The sequence below is a fragment of the Solanum verrucosum genome, unplaced genomic scaffold (assembly GCF_900185275.1).
Source record: "Solanum verrucosum unplaced genomic scaffold, falcon-dt-bn FXZP01000307.1, whole genome shotgun sequence".
Lineage (NCBI taxonomy): Eukaryota > Viridiplantae > Streptophyta > Magnoliopsida > Solanales > Solanaceae > Solanum > Solanum verrucosum.
This window is the reverse complement of record NW_026020264.1, coordinates 1,045,078-1,066,288: the sequence shown is the minus strand read 5'-3', so window position 1 is coordinate 1,066,288 and position 21,211 is coordinate 1,045,078. Positions and strand designations below refer to the sequence as shown.

The 21,211-nt window shown below is 33.4% G+C and overlaps 4 protein-coding genes across 7 annotated transcripts in view; 3 read left to right on the top strand and 1 right to left on the bottom strand.

Annotated features, from left to right (window-relative positions):
- Positions 1-21,211, bottom strand: part of LOC125833719 (citrate synthase, mitochondrial) — a 346,970-nt gene that overhangs the window by 83,284 nt on the left and 242,475 nt on the right. The window lies entirely within an intron of this gene.
- On the top strand, positions 1,829-3,416 carry LOC125833750 (non-specific lipid transfer protein GPI-anchored 14-like). Its single transcript, XM_049512937.1, has 3 exons — positions 1,829-2,261; positions 2,797-2,907; positions 3,203-3,416. Exons 1-3 carry the CDS (start codon positions 1,928-1,930, stop codon positions 3,337-3,339), a joined length of 582 nt encoding a protein of 193 aa, XP_049368894.1. The 5' UTR covers positions 1,829-1,927; the 3' UTR covers positions 3,340-3,416.
- On the top strand, positions 4,828-7,761 carry LOC125833557 (uncharacterized). Its single transcript, XM_049512718.1, has 12 exons — positions 4,828-5,006; positions 5,496-5,565; positions 5,723-5,922; positions 6,031-6,106; positions 6,223-6,300; positions 6,382-6,461; positions 6,558-6,684; positions 6,789-6,848; positions 6,938-6,988; positions 7,084-7,242; positions 7,374-7,506; positions 7,595-7,761. The coding sequence occupies exons 1-12, from the start codon at positions 4,852-4,854 to the stop codon at positions 7,759-7,761; spliced, it is 1,356 nt and encodes a 451-aa protein (XP_049368675.1). The 5' UTR covers positions 4,828-4,851.
- Positions 12,263-20,269, top strand: LOC125833720 (uncharacterized). 3 transcript variants are annotated; one of them, XM_049512906.1, is made up of 13 exons: positions 12,263-12,705; positions 13,952-14,157; positions 14,889-14,958; positions 15,404-15,600; positions 16,874-16,949; positions 17,054-17,137; positions 17,218-17,297; positions 17,704-17,830; positions 17,968-18,027; positions 18,138-18,188; positions 18,301-18,459; positions 19,272-19,404; positions 19,767-20,269. In XM_049512906.1, exons 2-13 carry the CDS (start codon positions 13,994-13,996, stop codon positions 19,937-19,939), a joined length of 1,374 nt encoding a protein of 457 aa, XP_049368863.1. In that variant the 5' UTR covers positions 12,263-12,705; positions 13,952-13,993; the 3' UTR covers positions 19,940-20,269. The 3 variants fall into 3 exon arrangements, with proteins under 3 accessions (XP_049368863.1, XP_049368862.1, XP_049368864.1); XM_049512905.1 differs by lacking the exon at positions 12,263-12,705 and adding an exon at positions 13,535-13,811; XM_049512907.1 differs by lacking the exon at positions 12,263-12,705 and having other exon boundaries at positions 13,953-14,157; positions 15,444-15,600.

Sequence of the window (21,211 nt, the reverse complement as noted above, 5' to 3'; positions counted from 1 at the left end):
TAAATTTTATTGTATCGTATTGTTTAAATCTATCGGTAATGATACGATACAATATAATTTAAATAACAATCAAAACAAACATTGTATTTAGATACTCTATTATTAGAAATTAATGAACCAAATTATTGTCCACTTCGACCCGACTCCCTTCTAGTCCATTTCGAAGCTTAACGAAGATAAATTCGTGCGGCCCAAAGTTGCAGCACAACAGTCATTATTAGTTGGGCCTGGAGCGGACCACGACATTGTCTCTTCTAGTGAAAATGAAAAAAGCCCGGCCTCTACTTTTGCATATCTATATGTATTACTTCCTTCATTTCAATTCATTTATCCTACTTTCATTTTAATCCGTTTTAAAATGAATGTCTTTTTCCTTTTCTATTATCAATTTAATTTCAATATGATACGTTCAAGACCATATGATTAAAGAATATTTTGATACGTGTTTTTTATTTAAAATCACAATATAAGAATTTTCTTTACTTTCTTAAACATTACTCCCTCCGTCCCTTTTTAGTTGTCCACTTTAGAAATGGCACACAGATTAAGACAACAATGATTAGCACAGTGAAGTTACAATTTTACCCTTATGACAACTTTTCACTTCAAAATTACAACCACTTATTTGAATTCAAGTGAAATAAATTGGAGGGAAACAACATACACTTTTACAATTTTCAAGAAGTGTAAATAAGGGTATAATAGGAAAAAATTTGTTGTCCTTTCTTGATTTGTCAAAATGGACAACTAAATAGGGACAACTAAAAAAGGAAATATGGACAAGTAAATAGGGACGGAGGGAGTATGTCTAAGTCAAAACAAACCAATTGAAACAGAGTGATTACATTATTCTAGGTGATTTAACAAGTTAAATTGCACAACAATTTAATTTGATCCACATAATAAGTGGAAGTGACATCATAAGCATGCTCAAATGTTGTCATGGCTAAATTTAGGCAACACAAACCAATTATGATAACAAGAAGAAATTCAGGTGGTCCAGGTTTAATTGGTTTACATCCTATAGTGGGTTGGTAAAGTGCCCCACTTTGTATTTACACCTACATTCCCATCCTTAATTGAAAACTGAAAAACAAATTAGTTTCTTGTTTCTTGCTACAAAATTAGTGGTTCTTGGAAATTGGAATCTTCCATAATAAAGCCAACAATTCTTAGAGACAAAAGAAAGAAAAAGGTCTGAAAATGTTGAGTGAGTACTTTTCAACCACTACAAGTTGTTAAGTAATACTTACTATTTCCTTAAACCCTCATCCAAACACCTGGCTAGTTTTGGTTCGAGGAACTTAGATATTATTGGAGGCAGTGGCGGAGCCAGAATTTTCAATAAGGGATTCAAAATCTGAAGAAATAAACAAACAAAGTAGTCGAAGGGGGTTCGACATCTACTATATATACCTAAAAAATGTTTTAACCATGTCAAAATAATATAATTTTCCGCCGGAGGGGGTTCGGATGAACCCCCTAGAGATAAGGTGGCTCCACCACTGATTGGAGGTATGAGTATCCGGAAAAAAAAGAAGGAAAGTCACATTTACGATGTGAGACCTTTTTTAAAAATATCGTATAAATTTACCCTAAAATGGACGGTATTGCCACCATGTTATGACTAATTTGGACCGACTTAGCCCAAAGATTATATACGAAATTACACTAATGACCTTAAAATGAATAGTCTTAAAACTTTTGACATCCGCTTGCCTCCAAAATTTGTTGATGTTGAAATTTTGTCTGAGGCAATCGGGGTCAAAAGTTCAAGACGTCTCCTCGAAAACAATTTTTTTTTGTAAAGGAACCTATTATATAAGAGCCAAAGGAATGTCTTATCTTTTTTCCACTTAACACAAAAACTAGCAAAAGGCAAAAACAGAGTTCAAGACACCTCAGTTCCCTCTATAAACATTTCAATATGGTTTCTTGCACCATGAAATATCAGTTGAGATTGGTGTTGTTCTTCATATTATGTGTATTTGGAAATTCAGATACAGAAAAGGACAAAGAAGAGTGTACACAATCATTGATTGGTTTAGCAACATGTTTGCCTTATGTTGGAGGTAATGCACCAGCTCCTACACCAGATTGCTGTACTGGATTGAAACAAGTGTTGAAAGATAGCAAGAAGTGTCTTTGTTTGTTAATTAAGGATAGAAATGATCCTGATTTGGGACTTCAACTCAATGTTACACTTGCTTTAACACTCCCCTCTGTTTGTAAAGCCCCTGCTAACATCTCTGAATGCCCTGGTAAGTACGCCTGTTTTTAGCTCGTAGTTTCAGTATCATTTATTGTATTAGTAAGGGGCGAATGGGGTTGTGTGTACAATAGCTTTCTTATTTTTCTCTCGATGGCTTCAATATAAGTAATTTGAGAGATAAGAGGAAAGCCCCTCTTTCGGATTTAAAGATGTAACACAAATAATAACTCTCTCACTCACCGGGATGTAATGGGTTACTTATAGGTTTTTCTTACTTAGTGGAAAGCATGCTGAACTCTGTCTCAACTAAATGAAATTAACGATCTGAAAGAGTTCACAATCTTATCAATAGGGTTTTAATCTTTTGAAATATGTGGTCAGAAACAAGTCTGTATTTATAAATCATTTTATTAAGAGTAAAATGGAAAGTTTAAATTTTAATTGTTACTTATAAATATAGAAATATGTCATTCTTTTGTTAACAACTCTAAAAGAAATAGTAGCACATAAATTGAGACAGACAGTAGTAAGAAAAACCGTTTTTCATCAAGTTAATCTTTGACACTTTTTGATGATATATGCAGCACTTCTCCACTTGCCTGCAAATTCACCAGATGCTCAAGTATTCTATCAAATTGCTAATAATTCAAGCAGCATTGCTGGCAGTCCATCTGCACATAGCCCCATTCCTTCTGGTAAGTTATACTACTACATTTCTTTTACAAAATTCTGAAAAATTGGTGATTCAGGCGATTCAACTTATACACACTGACAACGTAATACTGTAATTTATACACTATCAATGTATTAATATAACTTGTATCAGGTAACCTGTCTTATTTATATCTAATTATATGATTATTCCACTTTTTTAAAACATTACTTGTAGTTATCGTTTACACGACGTAATAGTGTATAAATTATTCTATATAGTCAAATATATAAAGGTTAAACACTTTTCTGTTTTTGTGTTGCAATTTTTTTTTGCAGTTGGATCTAGTCCCACAGGTGCCCCTGCTGGTGCTCCTAAATCTGCTGGTTGTCATATTGGAAAGAGATGGTTTGGATTAGAAGCAATTGTTGGTGTAGTCCTTCTTTGGTCTTTAACTTCAAATTTCTTCATATGATGAGTCTAATAACCTTATTTGTATCATAATAATTAAATCTATCATTTTGTTAAATGGATGATCCTTGTATTCTTGTGTGTCCTTCTAATTTGATATTTATTCACTAATATTTTCTCAGAGTGATACATTGAGGGCAACTTTGTCCAAAATCTCAAACATTTGCCATTCTTCAACTATATTATAAAGGGTGGCTATATTGTTTTCTTATATTATACATGTCAAAAAAGTGACCAACCCATGCTATTTTTTTTCAATAATACATGCGCTTAAGTTTGATCTACGACATGGGTGAATCACACAAATAAATCATTTTGCGCCACTCCGGCACCTTTTATAACCTAGCTAAACAGTATAATTTTCGAACGAGCATAAGATGGTTCCACCACTGCCTTCACCCATACCCCATGTTTAGGTTATATAGCAGTGGCCTATTATATTGCTCAAACTAGAGTGCAGGTGTTTAATATGAGTGTGAATTTAAAGGTCGGATTTTTTATGATTTAAATTTTAAGATTTGGGGAAACAGATTCATGTATGAATGTTAATAATAATTTAAAAATAGAGTTATAAAATCTAAATTATGAGATGCTATGTAAAAAAAAACTTGAGAAAATATTTATCAAGAAGAGAATCTTGAGGAGATAAAAGGAAAAAGAGAGACATAACAATTTTTATATATAATGTATTCGATCAACCAGATTGGATACGAATCCAACAACCACAATCATATTTTGTCAATACGGATTATACATATACAGTAACCAACACAACAAGTGGGATTTAACTAATTTTTCATTTACAAAATGAGTGATCAAGTTTGGCAGTACTCAACAATTTTAGTTCAAATCCTATATTCATATTTCGTACTAACAATTCATAAAATATAGTAGTAACATTTTACCAATTATACATTTAAAACTCACTAACTTCTAATAACTAAATTCAGAACTCATAAACTTCAAATCTTGAAATCGCTGGCAAACTTCAAATCCTGAATTGGTTTTTGCGAAGTATCTTGCTGCATCTAGTATAGTCAATTTTTTGTTTCACTATTCCCCGATTTACTGAAAGACCAGCCAAGAAATTGCATAGTCCTGTTGTGCCAGGGATAGGCAGAATTGGAGAAGTGGTATATCAGTTTATTAATATCACAATTATTCTAGTGCAATTTCATAAAAAGTTGGAGTATATATAACATTGGCTTCTTGTTTGTAATAGGAAAACTTGAATCAGCAAGCGCAATAATTGGGGAAAAAAACACTGTTTCAATCATCATAAAGGAGTAATAATTAATTGAAAGTTGTCAACATGCATTAATTTTAATAATATCTTTGATTCTTGTCCATGTCAAATACATTGATACTCCTGTGTCTGTTTGTCAATGGAAATAACTTATGCATTTCATCAAACAGCAAAGACTTTATTAATTTAGCATCTTTGCTACTAATATATGTTTTGTACTGTTGTTATAAGAACAGATTTTTTGAATTCTCGGAGTTTACTTATTCCATCATGATTGGAAGCAATGTGGAAAATGAAGAAGCAAAGCCATTGGGAAGATGGTCTGTTTTAGCATATGGTGTAGGGCATGTGCTTAATGATATAACATCAACCTATTGGTACACTTATCTCTTGCTCTATTTGACCAGTATTGGAATGCCTCCAAAGTAAGCATATACACACTCTCTTGCTAATCTTGACTCAGTTTTTTATGAACATCTTGTTGTAGCTAGTTTAGGTAATATTATTCTTTCTTTGTTTTTCTATTCTTTTTTCTTTTTTTTAACCTGAGACGCTTGGTTAAAGGTGGAGGGACTTAATTTTACCATTCCATCACATCTTGGTACCTTTTGTTTTGTTGGAAAAAAATAAATATTAAAAGGACTTAAAGTTGGTATAAAAGAGTTTTGCATAATTTTGCTACTACTTCTTGTGAGTTGTGACAAGGATTTTATGAATTTGATTGGATATTGATGTACACCGAGAAGTTTGGGAAGGGCAGAGTAATGTTTAGAGCATCATTTAATCAGAAGATACCTGATTTCAGGGCTTACAGAGTCTTGGATCGAGTTAGTCTACGAGTGGCTTTAGTACACTGGTTTAAACTTCATTATGAGATTGGTTGATTTGACACTTCATTTGGTTCTATTTCACAGACAAGTTGCAGCACTTGCAATTACAGGGCAATTCACCGATGCAACGATGACCATAATTGCTGGAGAACTGGTATTTTTTTCATTGCAATCCTTCTTTTTTTCTTTCAATGTAATATCATGAGAAGTTGTTAACTTGTTACATATGTTTCACTTCAAGCTTTTGATATGATCGAAAAACTTGCCGATCATGAATTATTTTTGCTTGTTTTTTTTTTTTTCCACAACAGATAGACAGATTTGGACATTTCAAAATATGGCATGCTGTGGGGACTGTTCTTGTCTCTGCTGCATTTTCTTCGTTTTATTGGGGCGTTTGCGTTCCTTGCAAAATTATTGGGATCGATACGCCTCTTGTGCAAATGATTGGATATTATATGTTTGATATACTCTTCAGTGGTGGATGGTCTTGTACTCAAGTATCACATATGTAATCATCTCAACTTTCGTGTTCGTTTTATATTTACTACAGAATCATTCGATTATTTGGCTAAAATGATAAATGTGTTCTACATTTTCTTGGCCTTCTTTGTTGAAGGGCAATGGTGAATGGCCTTACCCTGGATCAAACAAGCAGAGTGGCATGTGTCAGCTGCCGTAATGCTTTTACAATGGTTGGTACTCTGTTGCACCATTCTATGCATAGCTCTCTTACATGCATTTCATCTCAATATAGACAAAACTAACCTTTTACCTCTTGTCTTGTTACTGTGAACCAATAATTGGGAAGGTCGCAAGCCTAATCGTATATGGAATTGGATTTTTCATCTTCAATTCATCCGTGAAACAAGTTGAAATCAAGGAGCAGGTACATTGAATACCAGGAGTGCTCTTCTATATGCATGAGCACGTGCTTTGCGCTAATGTACTTTACCATTTATGTTTGCAGTACCACTTGTTGGCAACTATCACAGTATTGATCGGATGCTTCTTTGTAATTTTATTTCATCTTGGAACTAAAGAGCCTAGGTTTGTTATCTACTCAGTCCCCTTGTTAATTTGGAAGGCTCGAATGTACTTCATTAATGAGGAAACAAATTACAATGTTAAGCATCTTTTGTGCAGGGTGAAACACGTATCTCACAAGACAAATCCTTGTGGTTCTTCTTGGAAGCGATGGTTGAAAAATGGCCTATATTATAGAGTAGCTAGCATTTATGTGTTAACTAGAGCTGTAACGAATATATCACAGGTAACTATAATTTTCTTCCGGCTTCTTTAAGTTATATGTTATCGATCATTCACATATGTAGTAGTTCTCTGTTCTAAGTTTCTGTTTTGTCTTTGTTATCTCAGGTGTTTCTTGCTCTCTATGTAATTAGTGATCTACACATGAGCCAATCTTCCAAGGCTTTGGTATGATTTGCTATCGAGTTGAATAAAATTGACAACACTTATATCTTCCAATTAACTAATGCTAATCGGGCTGAGTTATTATGTAATAGGTTCCTGCCATCATCTATTTGTGCAGCTTCATTACATCTATCTTGCTCCAGGTTCTCTTTCTCTATGGGGTTGTTCTACATTTGGTCTTCACTTTTTGCCTGTTCCTTGTTTCCATATCCTAATCTATTATACTGGTTGCATGTAGGAACTCCAATGGAGCAGTCACAGGTTGAAGGCCATCTTTTCAGTAGGAGGCTTCCTGTGGCTATTTTGTAGTGCAGTAGTACTCTCCCTACCGATTAACATGAACGTTTTTATGTACATCTTGTCCGTGGTTATTGGAATAGCCAATGCCTTCATGATGGTAAGCTGCAGTTCAATTATTTTGTACCTCAAATTTAACATTGTTGTGTTGGTAATCTTCAAGCTAACTCATCCAAGAAAGTGCACTCAGGCTCCTAATCACGATGTTTCTATTTGCTTTGTGGTTAACAGGTAACTTCAGTAGGCATGGAAAGTGAGCTAGTTGATAAAGAAGTTGAGGGATCTGCTTTCGTTTATGGATCATTAGGCTTTGTGGAGAAAGTATTGTGTGGGGTAATGCTGTACATTCTAGAATCATACGAAAGTAAGCTATATATTTCGTTCACTTCAAACGTCTGCATATCATGAATGAAATTTAAATCTTTGACATGAAAGTCTTCACCCTTATGTAGGTGTAACACCAGCAGCGTGCAATCCAGCATATCCTTGTTTCACAGTAACGCGATTTTCATTGGGATTCATTCCGGGAGTTGCTGCATTAGCTGGAGTCATAGTTACATGTTTTACAAAGTTCAGAACTTCACATCCAGACCCTTTGGCAGAACCTTTGTTGGAATAGTGATAAGCCAAAAGCTCTATTTCTTTGTATTGTAATTGGTGGACCTAAGCAATGGTTATATTTTTTTCCCTTCAAAATTGGATAATGGGTCCGTCCTTCTACCCTTCTCTACTTAAATATCAAACATTTGTCTAGAACAGGATTTGAACTCATGACATGAGCCTAACCCACACATCACGCGCTGGCTATTACCATTAGACCAAAGCCATGGAGGCAAGCAATGGTTATACATTGACAATCAGTGGCGGATCTATGCAGAGGTTTGGACTTCGACGGAAACTCTATATATACATAGGTATATTTATATATAATATTTATATAAATATAAAGCGTGCCACCCACAGAACAAAATTATCTTGTGGTGCCATGGTAGGAGGGCAACTTTAGAAGGCTGATGTTGCGGGGCACAATTTTTATTTTTATTTTTTTATAATTGTTATTGACTTAAATTAAATTATTACTCCTTTGACTTTTCTTTTATTTGATTAAATACTCAATAAAAGTGTAATATCTTATTATTTACATTTTATTGATTGATTTATGATATATATCGAAAAGACAAATAATTTAATCAAATATAAAATTAATTTAATCGATAAGTCTATTTGGCACCCATGGACTCTAAATCCTGGATCCGCCACTGTTGACAATGCCAGACCCACTGCAATATAAATGGCAACAAATCTAGTCCACCATGAGAACATGTGATTGTCATTATATTCGTAAACTTCTTGTTGAAGTCTTTAATATATCAATTGACAAACCTCTTTACAAAAGCAGTGACAAGGGGTCGACATCATCAATTCCTATTATCTAAATTAATTAGTGCAATCACAAAGGAGTTTGTATATAAATAATCTTTTGTTTACTGCCTCTATTCAAAAATAATTGTCCACTATACTTGTTCACTTTATGAAATTGATGAAAAAAGTGGCGTGTACAAAAATGAGCTAATGATCTCCTTTTATAAAAGAAATTTACAACTGCAACCATTCACAATATGACAAAATTGTGCCACCGAAAGTTTTCAATTGTTGTGTTTCTCAACATTTGTTGTCATCTACAAATTTGCCAACCATTAACAATTACATGCCGTAATTGTTGAAAGTCAATATAGGGGGTTGGACTCTACATATAGTACCTATCTATATTGCATCAAAATCTTTGGAGATTAAACCTTGATACGTTCAAACTCCATAATCGTGTCTAGCGTTCAAAATGTTTAAACCCTTTTTGAAGTTTGAATATTTCTTAAAATTTCAAATTCTCGAAACTTTTCAAATTCGAATACATGTACTTCATGAGTTGATAACTTTCTATTTTTCAAAGTTTAGAATTTTCTCCTTTTTACACTTTTACTTGTCAAAGTTTTGAGTATTCTATATTTATTTTAGTTAGAAATATTCATGTACAAATATTATTTTTGGCAAGACCTTATGGCAACGACCTATTGCGTGTTTCTGTAAACTTCTTGTTAGCAAGAGTCTTAAAAGGTTGATAGATACATTTCGAACACTTAATTAATTCTAAGGGTAGCATGGAAAAAAAATATTCTTAGTTTGTTAAAATGGATTAAATATCTATTTTGATGTAGGGACCAAATAAAACGAAACGGATGGATACCATATACAATTAATTGAGAAAACTGAAAAGTATTAAAAGTACTCCTAAACTTGGCGTGAATTATTAGTTTCGTCCCTGAACTATTGATAATTTCTACCTGACTGACTGAACTTAAATACACTCTTGATCTTGCCACATGGGTGAAATACACCGTGAATTCTTGTCAAATTTAGGAGTGTTTTCAACACTTCTCTCGACTTTTTATTAAGAGTCATACGCTCCTACAAGAGTTTGAGACCACTTATTATGTCATGTAGCTGATTGAGAGTATATTTAAGTTGAGTTAGTCCAATAAAAAAATATTTTTAAGATTATCAATAATTTGAAGATGAGATTAACCATTCAAATCAAATTCAAGAATATTTTCTAATACATGTAGTAAATCTGATGAGGAGTTTAAACATAATAATTATAAACCCAATTTGTTGATTGATGACTTGATTGTCATTCCAATTCCATGATATATTTAATTTGTTTGTGGCAATAAGGATAATAATGGTCCAGTTTTAAAAATTGGCAAAGTTACATAAAGATAAATCATTTAATTGAAGCCACTCAATCAACTTTGTCAAAAAAGTTGTGAAGTCCCAATAGTCTTGGATTACGTCTCAGCTACTTAAAATGAATTTGTGGTTCAGACCTTTGCCTTCCAAAGTCCAACTTGCTGTTTTTCTATTATTATTTTTTTCTTGTTTCAATATTCAATGATTAAATTCAAGATCTCTAATTAAGCATGAATGATATCATAATTTTTGGTGGTATCCTTTTTTTTTTGTTTATTCAATTGCACATATCCACGTTAATAAAAATTATTTTAAGGGATTATCATATAAATAGTTAGTCGGATTCATTATTTACTTTTTTTTAGTCAAATATATATATATATATACACACATATATTATACATAAAATTATACGTTCTCTAGCTATTATAAACAACTATTTTGATTAAGTTAATTCTTCTTAGTTTGTTTTTTTAATTGAAAGATTAGTTGATTGTGACTTTAGGAGTAGTGGATGATAAAGATTATGACAAAGTTTCAAATAAGCCAACAATAAGAGATGACACATCATGTATAATTGTTATTTTCACATTAATATTAGCATGTACTTAGGAATCTTTGTTATGTCGGAATCTTAATCCTAAGTCCAATCAAATTCTTCAAGCCCTATATATTTGTTTAGATTCCAGATCGGTAATTATTAGTACATGCGTCATAAGTAATATTTGTTATTTAAATAATATTTTTATCATTAAAAATAATTTAATAATTTCAGAGAAATAAAACGAGATGTATGAAAAGAATAACTCTATTAGTGACAAAAAAAATTATTTTCCTTTTTTATAATTAAGTTCACATAATTAATATATAATGTTATGTGATTTATTAATAATTCTTTATTTTTATTTTTCAACAAGGAGACAAAAAGATAAAGACGTAACGTAAGCACCCTTGAAAAAAAGAAGTTTGATTAGTGATCACTAGATTTAGATTAGGATTCTTTGTGGGACCATAACTCATAAGTTTATTGGCCCAACTTTATAATTGTGGACGTTAAGGGGCCGTTTGGATGTCAAAATGGAAGAATCACCAATAATTGACTAGATCCTTCAGACGTTAAAATCTGATTAATTTGAAGTTGAAATTTTAAAATTTATATTTTTAAGTTATATCTTTTTATTAGATACACAAATATCATATTATGTGAAAATTATCTAAACTTTCTCGATCCTTATACAATTTTCATAATTGTAAATAAATATTTGTAATTACATATTATTACGAACTTCCCGATACACTTAATTTTATAAGGATTCACTAATAAAAAAATAATCAATAATAATAATTACTAGTTATTCTTTAATATAATTTTCTCCCATTATAAAAGTAATATATTCACGAGCATAAGTCTTTTTTTTTTTTTGCAAAATTTAAAATGGCACTTCTTTTTTTTACAAAATAAGACCTTTTAAATTAAATTTTACATTTTTTAAAAATTGAAGTGATAATTTGAAATTGCAATCTTACATTTTGGAAATTTCAAATCATAATTTAAAACTGGAACTAAATTCACATTTTAAAAACATAATTTGAGTTTCAAATCAATTCTACGACCAAGCACCTGATAATAATCACTTTTAAGGAATTATTTTCTATGGTAATACTTTTAAATGTTTATTATGTATGAGGTTATTTTGTCTTGTGATAAAAGTTCCCCAACCAAATTTGTTTAGTTTAATAGTAAATGGTTTGTATGTTACGTTTGAATGAGTTGGTTACATAAAATAGATTATGGTTTCAGTCAAGCCAAACTTATTTTTAAATGTGGGTGCAATTACTATCCTTTGGTATTCAGCTTAATTCAGAAAACAAATTTGTCGCTTTTGCTGATAAGAGATTTCAAACTTGAGGCCTTCAACATGAAGAGTCTTCTATCATGATTTATTTTCATAAAAAAATAAAATAAATTTATATGCATATTATTAGTTATTATCATTGGGTATGTTATTGTTGTTGTTATTATTTTTATTATTATTCTTATTATTATTATTATTATTATTTATTATTTGTATTATGAATCTAAGTTGAAAGTAAAAATTAGTTTAACCCCGTAAGCACTCTAAATTGAACCTTCCACCAGTGGACATGGAAAGTAACATGTAATTTTTACCCAAGGGTGACAAAAAAGACTTGAAATTGTCAAAATGGTTAAAGCCATCGAACTAAGCAGTGAAAGTCATTATAGTTTTGCAAGTCTAATTTGGTGATATTCAATAAAATTGAAATAATATAAAAAAATTAACATGATCCTTATATAAGAACAACACGCACAAATCAAAAAATGCTAAAAAACAATTAGAGGGTGAGGTTGTGGCTAACTGAAGATAAGAATCTTTTTTTCAGAAAAAAAAAAAGAAAAAGAAAAGAATCTTTTCAATATTTTCTAATTTTGAGTTTAGATTCTAATATTCTATTTTCAATTTTTAGCTAATTTCCAAGATACGGCACTTTAAGGAAGCTCCCCACATCAATCGACAAACACAGTGATAAATAATAATGACTCCAATGCACCAAAAACTCCCAATTGCTTAATATCTTCCTAAAATTTTGAAAAAAGATTGAAGGAAAAGGACAAACAAAATTCTCAGAATGTCAGTCAGTGGTGGGAAATGAGAAAAAAAAGATATCATCTTTTATTGCTTTCAGTTTTTGTGAACTGCTATAGGTGAAAGGGAGGTGGCTTTTCAAGGTTTCAATTAGCGGTGGCAGTGAAGGAAGAAGAAAAAAAACAGAAGGGGTTTGCCCTTTTTCTCTTTTGGTGCGTCTAGATCACGCTTAATAACTGTTTCTACTTTCTTGATTGGTTTGTGTTGCAAGAAAGTTTTTTATTTTTTTATTTGCTCTTGAGTTTTGATTGTTGTGGATCCAAGATTAGTTTTTTCTTCTTTATATAAATCATGGGTTTTTCTTCTTCTACATAGCTTCACCCTAAAACCCAGGTATAATTTTTACAATTTTTCTTCTTCAATTTCGTGAAAAATTGTTCTTTTTTTTTGTTTTTCATTTTGTATATATGATTATTTGGGTAATTGATATTGTGTAAGCTTCCTTGTTGTTTCCTTTTGTTTTTTAGGAGGGATTAAGATGAACATGTAAAGAGGTTAGCTTTCTGGTTTTTGGTTGCAGAGTATGGTGATATTTTATTTTTATTTTTTTAAGAGAGAGAGATGGGTTTACTAGTAGGGCTGATTTCTTGATCCCAAGCGTTATCCATAAAGATAAGGCGTTGGGGTAATCTAGTTCATTTATTATGCATCAAATCATGACTAGTATTAGAGGATATTAAAAGCAGTTGGTTAAAAGTTTAAGCAAGTCCTAAGTGAATTTTTATTACTTCAAGAGTGGTCCTTAAGGGAGTACAACTAGTGATTGATACGTATAAGCAAAGTCTAAGCAGAGTATTAATTTAGTCATAATTGCTCTTGTCATGATGGAAGGAAAGGAGAAAATCTATGAATGATGTATGATGCAGTTTTGAAAACGTCAACATCACTTAACAAACAGTTGGGATATCTTGTAATTATTTAAAAGCTGATAGGAGTCTGTTTAAATACTTGTCATTGTTTATTAATAGTCAAGTTTTTAGAGTAAGGTATTTCCTCTAAACATAACTGTTTGTATGAATTCACTATCTGATACCCTTCTTTTGCTGAGACTTGGATCCAACATACTTGTGTCTCCATCATGCATCTATGGTGGTTCAGTTATTTGAAATCTTCACTTGTTGTGTGATCTTAGTTTCTTGGTTATGCTATATTTGGTGTATGTACTGTGTATTGTGCAACCATCAACCTTGAACAAGATGTGTTTAGTATCACTACTTGTGTAAGATTGCAAGATGTAAATCTTTTGTTAGAACTCGAGGTGAGAGTGTTGAATCTACTTTGTATCCTTTCATTACTTCTTTTGTTGGTTTTGTTGTGTGGTTCAATTTTCTCCCTGAATATTGTCTGTGGTTAAGTCAACGTAATTTTGCATCTGAAGCCTCATCTGTTGGATTGCAGGTTTCCCATTCATCGAAGCACCGCCAAAACTTCTATAGCACTATGACTATGATTAATCATAGTGAGGATGATGAATCATTGACAAAACCCCTCGGAAGGTGTTCAGTCTTTTATTACGGCATTGGGCACATGCTCAACGACATAACTTCAGCCTGTTGGTTCACTTATCTCTTAGTCTTTCTAACGGATATTGGATTATCCCCCAGGTTTGTTAATTATTTTCTTGCTGTTAGGTACTCTGATGAGCATGTGTCTTCCAATAATCTATTTAGCATTAAGACAAAAAAGAATAAAACCCCTTCCTGGCTCCTGCATCTTAAAATTATCATGTCCCTCTTTTACTGTATTGTGATGTAGCTCGTCTGCTGATAGCAATCTAACATATAGCCACCTTTTTCACAATTCTTGAGTTAATGCTTACCACAACTTTATGTACTTTAGAGTGTGTTGTGTGAATGTTATGAGTTCAATGGAGTCTACTAGGAGCCTAGCTTCTAATTAGTTAAATAGAAAGACTGGTTTCATTTTTGTATACAATCATAGGGTATATCTGCAGCCAGCTATACTGGGGATACAACACTCAGGATGGGCATATGAAAATTGAACTGAGCACTGCCCTGTTATGCTGCTGTTAGCATGCCGCATCTAACTAACATTGTATAATGACATTTAAAGGGCTCGCTACCGGGTTCTCAGTTCTAATAGTGGAATTTTGTCCTTAATTCACCCCATTCATGTTGGCCACTACTGCACTCTCCCCAATTTGTCAAGCATGTGACTTCTACACTCCTGTGTCCCTAGCGTTTCATTACCCCCCCCCCCCCCCCCCCCCCAAATGTCTAAATAAACTCAAAAGAAAAGGGTATATACTATATAGGATACTGTAGTTTGTGAAGCAATTGATTGTGTATTCATGTATACCATGTCTGTTTCTCAGTGATGCTGCAGTTGTAATGCTCTCAGGTCAAGTTGCAGATGGATTGACTACTATATTTGCTGGGGAACTGGTATCTCTCAAGAACATAACTACTACCTAAACTTTGTCCTTATATCACCTACTGAGTTTAAAGCATCTTTTGTATTTTCCTGGAAAATGGATGAGATGACTTAAGAAAAACATGTTAAGATATTTTAATGTCATTTCCTAAAAGAGATCATGAAGTCGTTGCTAGATGAAAACATGCTCTACCATTTTCACCATTTCTCATCTAAACATATGCTTGTCTGTTATAAAATGTATAGTATTTCTTGTGTGAGTATTCCTTATTTATGCAGTCATTTTCTTAATAATATATTGGTTGGTTAAATGCAATAAGTAATTTTTGACATGAGAACAGCACAGTCTTTTCAAGAGTAATAACAACTACGCCTATATCCCCAGATAGTAGTGCATACCTTTAATTTTTTTAATTATTGAACCTTCTAACTAATATTTGTTGTTCTACCTGATAGATAGACAGATTCGGGCATTTTAAAGTATGGCATATTGCAGGATCTCTCCTGGTTGCTGTCTCATTTTCTTCGGTATTTGGCGGTTGCTTGCCTTGCAAACTTATCGGTTCTGATTCGGCCATGCTGCAAACTATTGGTTACAGTGTGTTCGCTGCAATCTTCAATGTGGGATGGGCTGCTACTCAAGTATCACACATGTAATGTTTGCTCTTATCTATCTTCTTGTTCTAAATATTATAAGACTGCCAGGTTTGCCCATTTACTCCTGAAAACCTTCTTATGGCAGGCTTAATATATTAGTCTACTATTTGGAAGGCAGTTTTCTGTGACTAAGTAAAAGATCTAGATCCATCAATCCTTTATAGAAAAAAACACCAGTTAATTGATGTCCTCCTTCTCCTCCTCAAGTTATAAGCAATAAGAATGCGAATGGCAATCCATGTACTTTCCACCGCAAAAATAGTTATCTTTCTCCATGTTCATCAAAAAGAAATACTCTCCTGTTGCTGCAGTAAACTAATGGCTTGGCCTGAAAAATATAGTATTAGAACTGGACTCCTATGATAGGATGGTAGACAAACCTAAGACAAGGAAGCTAAGTTCGTACGGGGGTTGTATCTGACTGTCACGACGGAGTGACTAACAGGCTCTATGCTAGCAAGCTTCCAAAGAGGTGGTGTATTCACATCTTAGGCAAATCCAACCCACAAAAAGAAAACATCTTAGGCAAATATCACATTGGAAAGGGAGAGAAAAGTAAAGTACTTTATAATACAGAGGATGTGTTCACATGGTAAGTGTACTTTTGAACTCGATATGAATTATCCAAGAGACAGTTGTGAGGCCAGTTGGGCCAAAGTTGACAATGTGTACCATGGACTTGGACTGTGATACTCTATTCCCTGCTTTCATTACATAGCTTCCTGATTGCTATGGATAGTAACCTGTATAGAGCTGGTGAATATAGCTTGCTTCTGGACTTCTATCACAACACCAGTGCTTATCCCCTGTTTTGTGAACTTGGGAAAATGTCTGTCAGTCTATTTATGGTTTCCTCTCAAATAGCGGTGCCGTAAGAACTACATCTGTTCATTCTTTAATACCAAACTTGTATTCCATATCTATCTCCTTTGATCCTCCTCCACCGCCACTCTCTCAAATGTCCGTAAGACCACACATATTCTTCCAACTGAACTAGCTAGAGTGACCATCGCTTTTGCGCACTGAAGCTATGTAGGATCCTGATAATTATCATGAAGTTACCTCCTTCAGACAAGTAATTGCTCTGCTAACATGCTAAACTTTACCTCAAATTTGTAGATCGCTAGTAATTAACTAAATTGTAATAACTTGAGAAGGACAGCTTTAATCTTCTAGAACATGACCCCCCTATGAAATTTTACCAAGCACAACCCGAAGATTAGCTGATAGTTCTTTGTAATTTCTTAACAAGATGTATGCTTCCTGTAGGTCAATGGTGAACTGCATTACACTGAACTCGACAACCAGAGTAGTTTTAGCTAGTTGCCGCAATGCTTTTACAATGGTTGGTGATCTCCTCCATGACTTCATGCAAATTTTCCTTATACATGTGAGCAGTCATTAACTTTTGGTTCGTTCTACATTTGTTTGAACGTGATGAATTTGAAGGTTGCAAACCTTAGCTTATACGCAGTTGCTTTTGTTGTGTTCAATATCGTCGGAGCAGGGACACCTGCTGCTGTTGAAAATCAGGTGTGTGACTTTTTAGTTGTTACTCTATTTATTCTAATACTTTCTTTTGGCTGTGTTCTCATTACTTTTTGAATGATCAGTATCGTTGGATTGCATATATATCAATTTTCATTGGAAGCTGCTTCGTTGTTATGTTTGCTATCGGAACCAGAGAGCCAAGGTATGCACATGTCTTATTTCTCTATTTTTGAGTGAATGCATTGACTGCATTAGTTGCTTGGACTGAATTTTCATGAAAATGCAATTGATTGCTTGGATGAATTGGGGATAAAATCACTTTGTTTGAGAGTTTTGATGGATCTAACCTGTAACCAGCTTAGGCATTCATCAAAGTTGTTCACCTTTTCTTTCTGCATAACAATATAGCTTCATTTGTGTAAAACTCCGATGAAAAATAAAATTCCATCCTGAAGAATAAATTGGGATACATAAGAAAAAAAATGAGAACTATGCTAACTTCGAAATGGGAGATTGCTTTCAAGTACCTTGAGTTGTCAGTTTAAGGGGGTAGGTTTTGATAATTTTCTGCTTAGATGTTCACTCTAATATTTGCCTTTCTTGGGCAGGTTGAAATTAGAAGCTCATGTTAAAGGTTATGTTAGAATTTCTTGGATGTATTGGTTTAAGAAAATTTTATATCACCAAGTTGCTCTTGTTTACGTGCTTACCAGACTTGTGACTAATGTCTCCCAGGTGAGTATTGTTTCTTTTGAATTTAGCTCTTTTCAATAGATATTACAATGATGACATGAATTTCATTTGAATCATTTTTCCTAAGCATTCACTTGGTTTCATAACCAATAAAGTTCTTGTAATTGTTTGCATTGCAGGCATTTCTTGCTTTCTATGTGATCAATGACCTGCAGATGAGTCTATCGTCAAAAGCTTTGGTATCTTTCTGAGCATTGTTTCCATTTAAAATAAAGACATTTTATGTGAAGAGAGGCTAGGGAAGAAATACAATACTAACACTTGTTCCTTCTTTAATTGATGTTGATAGGTCCCTGCAATCATCTTTGTCTGCAGCTTCGTTGTATCCATCCTGCTACAGGTCCATACAGAGCAGAACTTTTTCATCAGTTCTATCTCTGAATTTTCCAGAGCCTCTTTTTTTTTTTTTTTTTTTGCCTGTTCTGTTGCTCTGATAGTTGTATTATATGCAGGAGATTAAGTGGACAAGCCAGCGATTGAAGGGCTTTTATACTGCAGGAGGTCTCCTTTGGGTACTCTGTGGCATAGGAATACTCCTCCTTCCAAGAAACATGAACGCATATATGTATATCTTGTCGATATTCATTGGCATAGCAAATGCCTTGATAATGGTAAGGTTAATGTTCTATGAGCTTAGTTTGATATCAGGTCTTGAAACTTTATCTTAGCAATTTATCCTGTTACAGCATATCTACTTTTCGCATTAAACTTCTAAAGAACACAGATGGGTGGGTGGTCAGCCATAAGGCATCAATTATTTAACTGAGTGAAAAGTTTAAGCTTTGGTTTATTGGTCCATATAGTTTTGGTTATTTCTGCTGACATAGGCTAGAGAGGTGCTCCATACATTGCCTTTATCAACTACTAGATGGTCAATACTTTCTATTTAAGCATGATACAAAACCATTTTGAAACATCTCAGGCTCTCGTTACGTGCAAAATTCACTTATGATAAATATATATGGACCAAATACTCTTTCAAACATTGATGGACTCTCTATGTGGTTAACCTAATTGTCACCTTTTATATGTGGATATAATTATCTCCTTAGAAAGGCAATTTTCCATTTGTTTCTTAATGATATTCTTTTAACAAGGAACTCTATTATTGTGTTTTTTTGCTTAATTTTTGTCACTTATTTGAGTTCTATGAAGCTCCTAACCAACAACGAACTTGTTTAACTGGAGAGTAGGCAATAATATTCTGAACTGTGGAATATGGGTCAGCTACATGCCTTGCAAACATGTATATGGTTTCCTATTATTCCATGAGGAAGCCAGGCTCTTTATTGTGTCATGGAATGGGGGAAATAGTGAAGGAGTGTGATTTATGATACTCAGTTTCATTGTAAAACATGCATTGTGATCATAAATTCTACAATTACAATCTTCATGTGCACCTCTTTCCGATGTGATTTAACAGGTAACTGGAGTGGGCATGCAAAGTGTCTTGGTTGGCCGAGATCTCAATGGCTGTGCCTTTGTGTATGGATCATTGAGCTTTATGGATAAAATGATATGTGGGGTGGCTTTGTTCATTCTTGAGTCGTATCAGAGTAAGTATTTGGTTCCAAAGCTCTCTGTTATCTCAGTCAATGCACAGCTTCAATGCAAATTCATTCTAATTTTTCAACATTCATTGTTGAGCATGTCTGGGGAAAACTAGTGAAATAGCTCCACCTAAATTTCCTTAACGCCTTTTTATCTGCCAATAATTTTTTGCTTCTCCCACTTATTTTCGTATAAACTTCTATCAGAGATCTTTTTACTTTACGATAGACTTGTTACCAGAAAATTTCTGTTAAAAATCTATAGTAAGGTACAAAATTCATTTCCCTTTTCTTAATTAGATTATTTGTAGCTTCCTTTCATCGGAGAAATCTTTATTTACTTTGGCAATTGTCATGTTTTTATGCAGGATCCACTCCGGAACTGCACAACTGCAATCCGAGTTACCATTTCTTCTCCCTCAATCGGTATGCACTAGGTCTCGTTCCAGCAGTTTGTGCACTCCTTGGTGTAATAGTCACCTGCAGTATGAACCTCCAGACACCCATATTGGTGCCACTGGAAGAACCTCTACTGGGTTAACACCTAAATACTGATGATCTTATAATCAAGTCATGTTAAAGAAAGGGATTCAAGCCTTGCTGATAGATGATTTTTTTTCAGCAGACACCAGTTAGTTCAAAGATTAGACAGAACATTTATAACTTCTTTCTGGGCAATTTCAACCAACTTAGGGATTATGTGTACATGTTCTGATCTGTATATGTATAATGATATGAAGAACTATAGTCTGGAAATTAAATTGTCAAAAAATGTACAGAGCTAGAAAGATGTTCTTGCTGTAGAACTCTTGTAACATGATGGTATTTGTTTTCTTATTCTGGCTTAATATTATCTGTGCACTTTCTTTTATTATTTATACTAAGAAAAAAAATGCAGTCATGTGAAAAACTATTCAAGTGACATGTAACCAGAAACTACTTGTAATAATTAATTAATATCTAGCAGAAGATTGACTTTGCATGGAAAGGAAGTGACTGAACCCTGTTGTTTGCTAACAAATTGCAAATGGCACTAAACTTTTGTCATATGTGTAGCTTTCAAGTTCCTATCATTTTTAATGGACAAAGTTAGAAGTGAATAATCTTGAGTAACTAAATATTTTTTAGAAAAATATGTGTCTATTTGAGAGATTTTATTACGTGTTACATACAACTGAAAATAATTGTGTGGGACTAATTTTTGTCTGACAAAAAAACATGAATTCAGATTTTACTTCTTGAGCTACTTTGTTGTGAGTAAGAAAAAAGTCTCACATATCCTTCAACTATGGTAAATGGTATGCAGATATCTTCTGTTATATTTTTGGGACATTAATACCCCTGTCGTCTAAAAACTAGAGCATATATACCCTTTATACTAACGGACATACACATGTCATAATCTTATCCACCGACCCGACATTTATTAAATATCAAATCGACGGATAAGATTGTGCCACGTGTCCCTATTTAGTCTTCCATTAGAGTGAAGGGCATATATGGTCTAGTTTTTGGACGGCAGGGGCACCAATGTCCCAAATGTATGACAGAGGATATCTGCATACCATTTACGATAATTCGGGGGCATATTTATCCTTTTTCCCTAAAAAAAAATCTGCCTTTTTGGGTAGATCCCAAAGATCTTACCATTATGCCAAAAGTTATAGCAAAGACGTAACTTTATTTCTTAACTAAGTCCACCAAGCAAGCGACATGTTCGATCCTGACTCCGACCCGATCCACCCAACCCTTCGTGGGCCTTGACATAGGCAGGATGTTGACATTACTCAACAATCCCCCTCCCAACACCTGC

Coding starts and splice junctions, on each gene's coding strand:
- LOC125833720 (XM_049512906.1), top strand. CDS start 13,994: ATGACTATGATTAATCATAGTGAGGATGATGAATCATTGACAAAACCC. Junction 17,138..17,217: donor CTGCTGCTGTTGAAAATCAG/GTGTGTGACTTT, acceptor TTGAATGATCAG/TATCGTTGGATTGCATATAT. Junction 19,405..19,766: donor CATTCTTGAGTCGTATCAGA/GTAAGTATTTGG, acceptor GTTTTTATGCAG/GATCCACTCCGGAACTGCAC.
- LOC125833750 (XM_049512937.1), top strand. CDS start 1,928: ATGGTTTCTTGCACCATGAAATATCAGTTGAGATTGGTGTTGTTCTTC. Junction 2,262..2,796: donor TAACATCTCTGAATGCCCTG/GTAAGTACGCCT, acceptor TGATATATGCAG/CACTTCTCCACTTGCCTGCA. Junction 2,908..3,202: donor ACATAGCCCCATTCCTTCTG/GTAAGTTATACT, acceptor TTTTTTTTGCAG/TTGGATCTAGTCCCACAGGT.
- LOC125833557 (XM_049512718.1), top strand. CDS start 4,852: ATGATTGGAAGCAATGTGGAAAATGAAGAAGCAAAGCCATTGGGAAGA. Junction 6,107..6,222: donor GCCGTAATGCTTTTACAATG/GTTGGTACTCTG, acceptor ATAATTGGGAAG/GTCGCAAGCCTAATCGTATA. Junction 7,507..7,594: donor CATTCTAGAATCATACGAAA/GTAAGCTATATA, acceptor ACCCTTATGTAG/GTGTAACACCAGCAGCGTGC.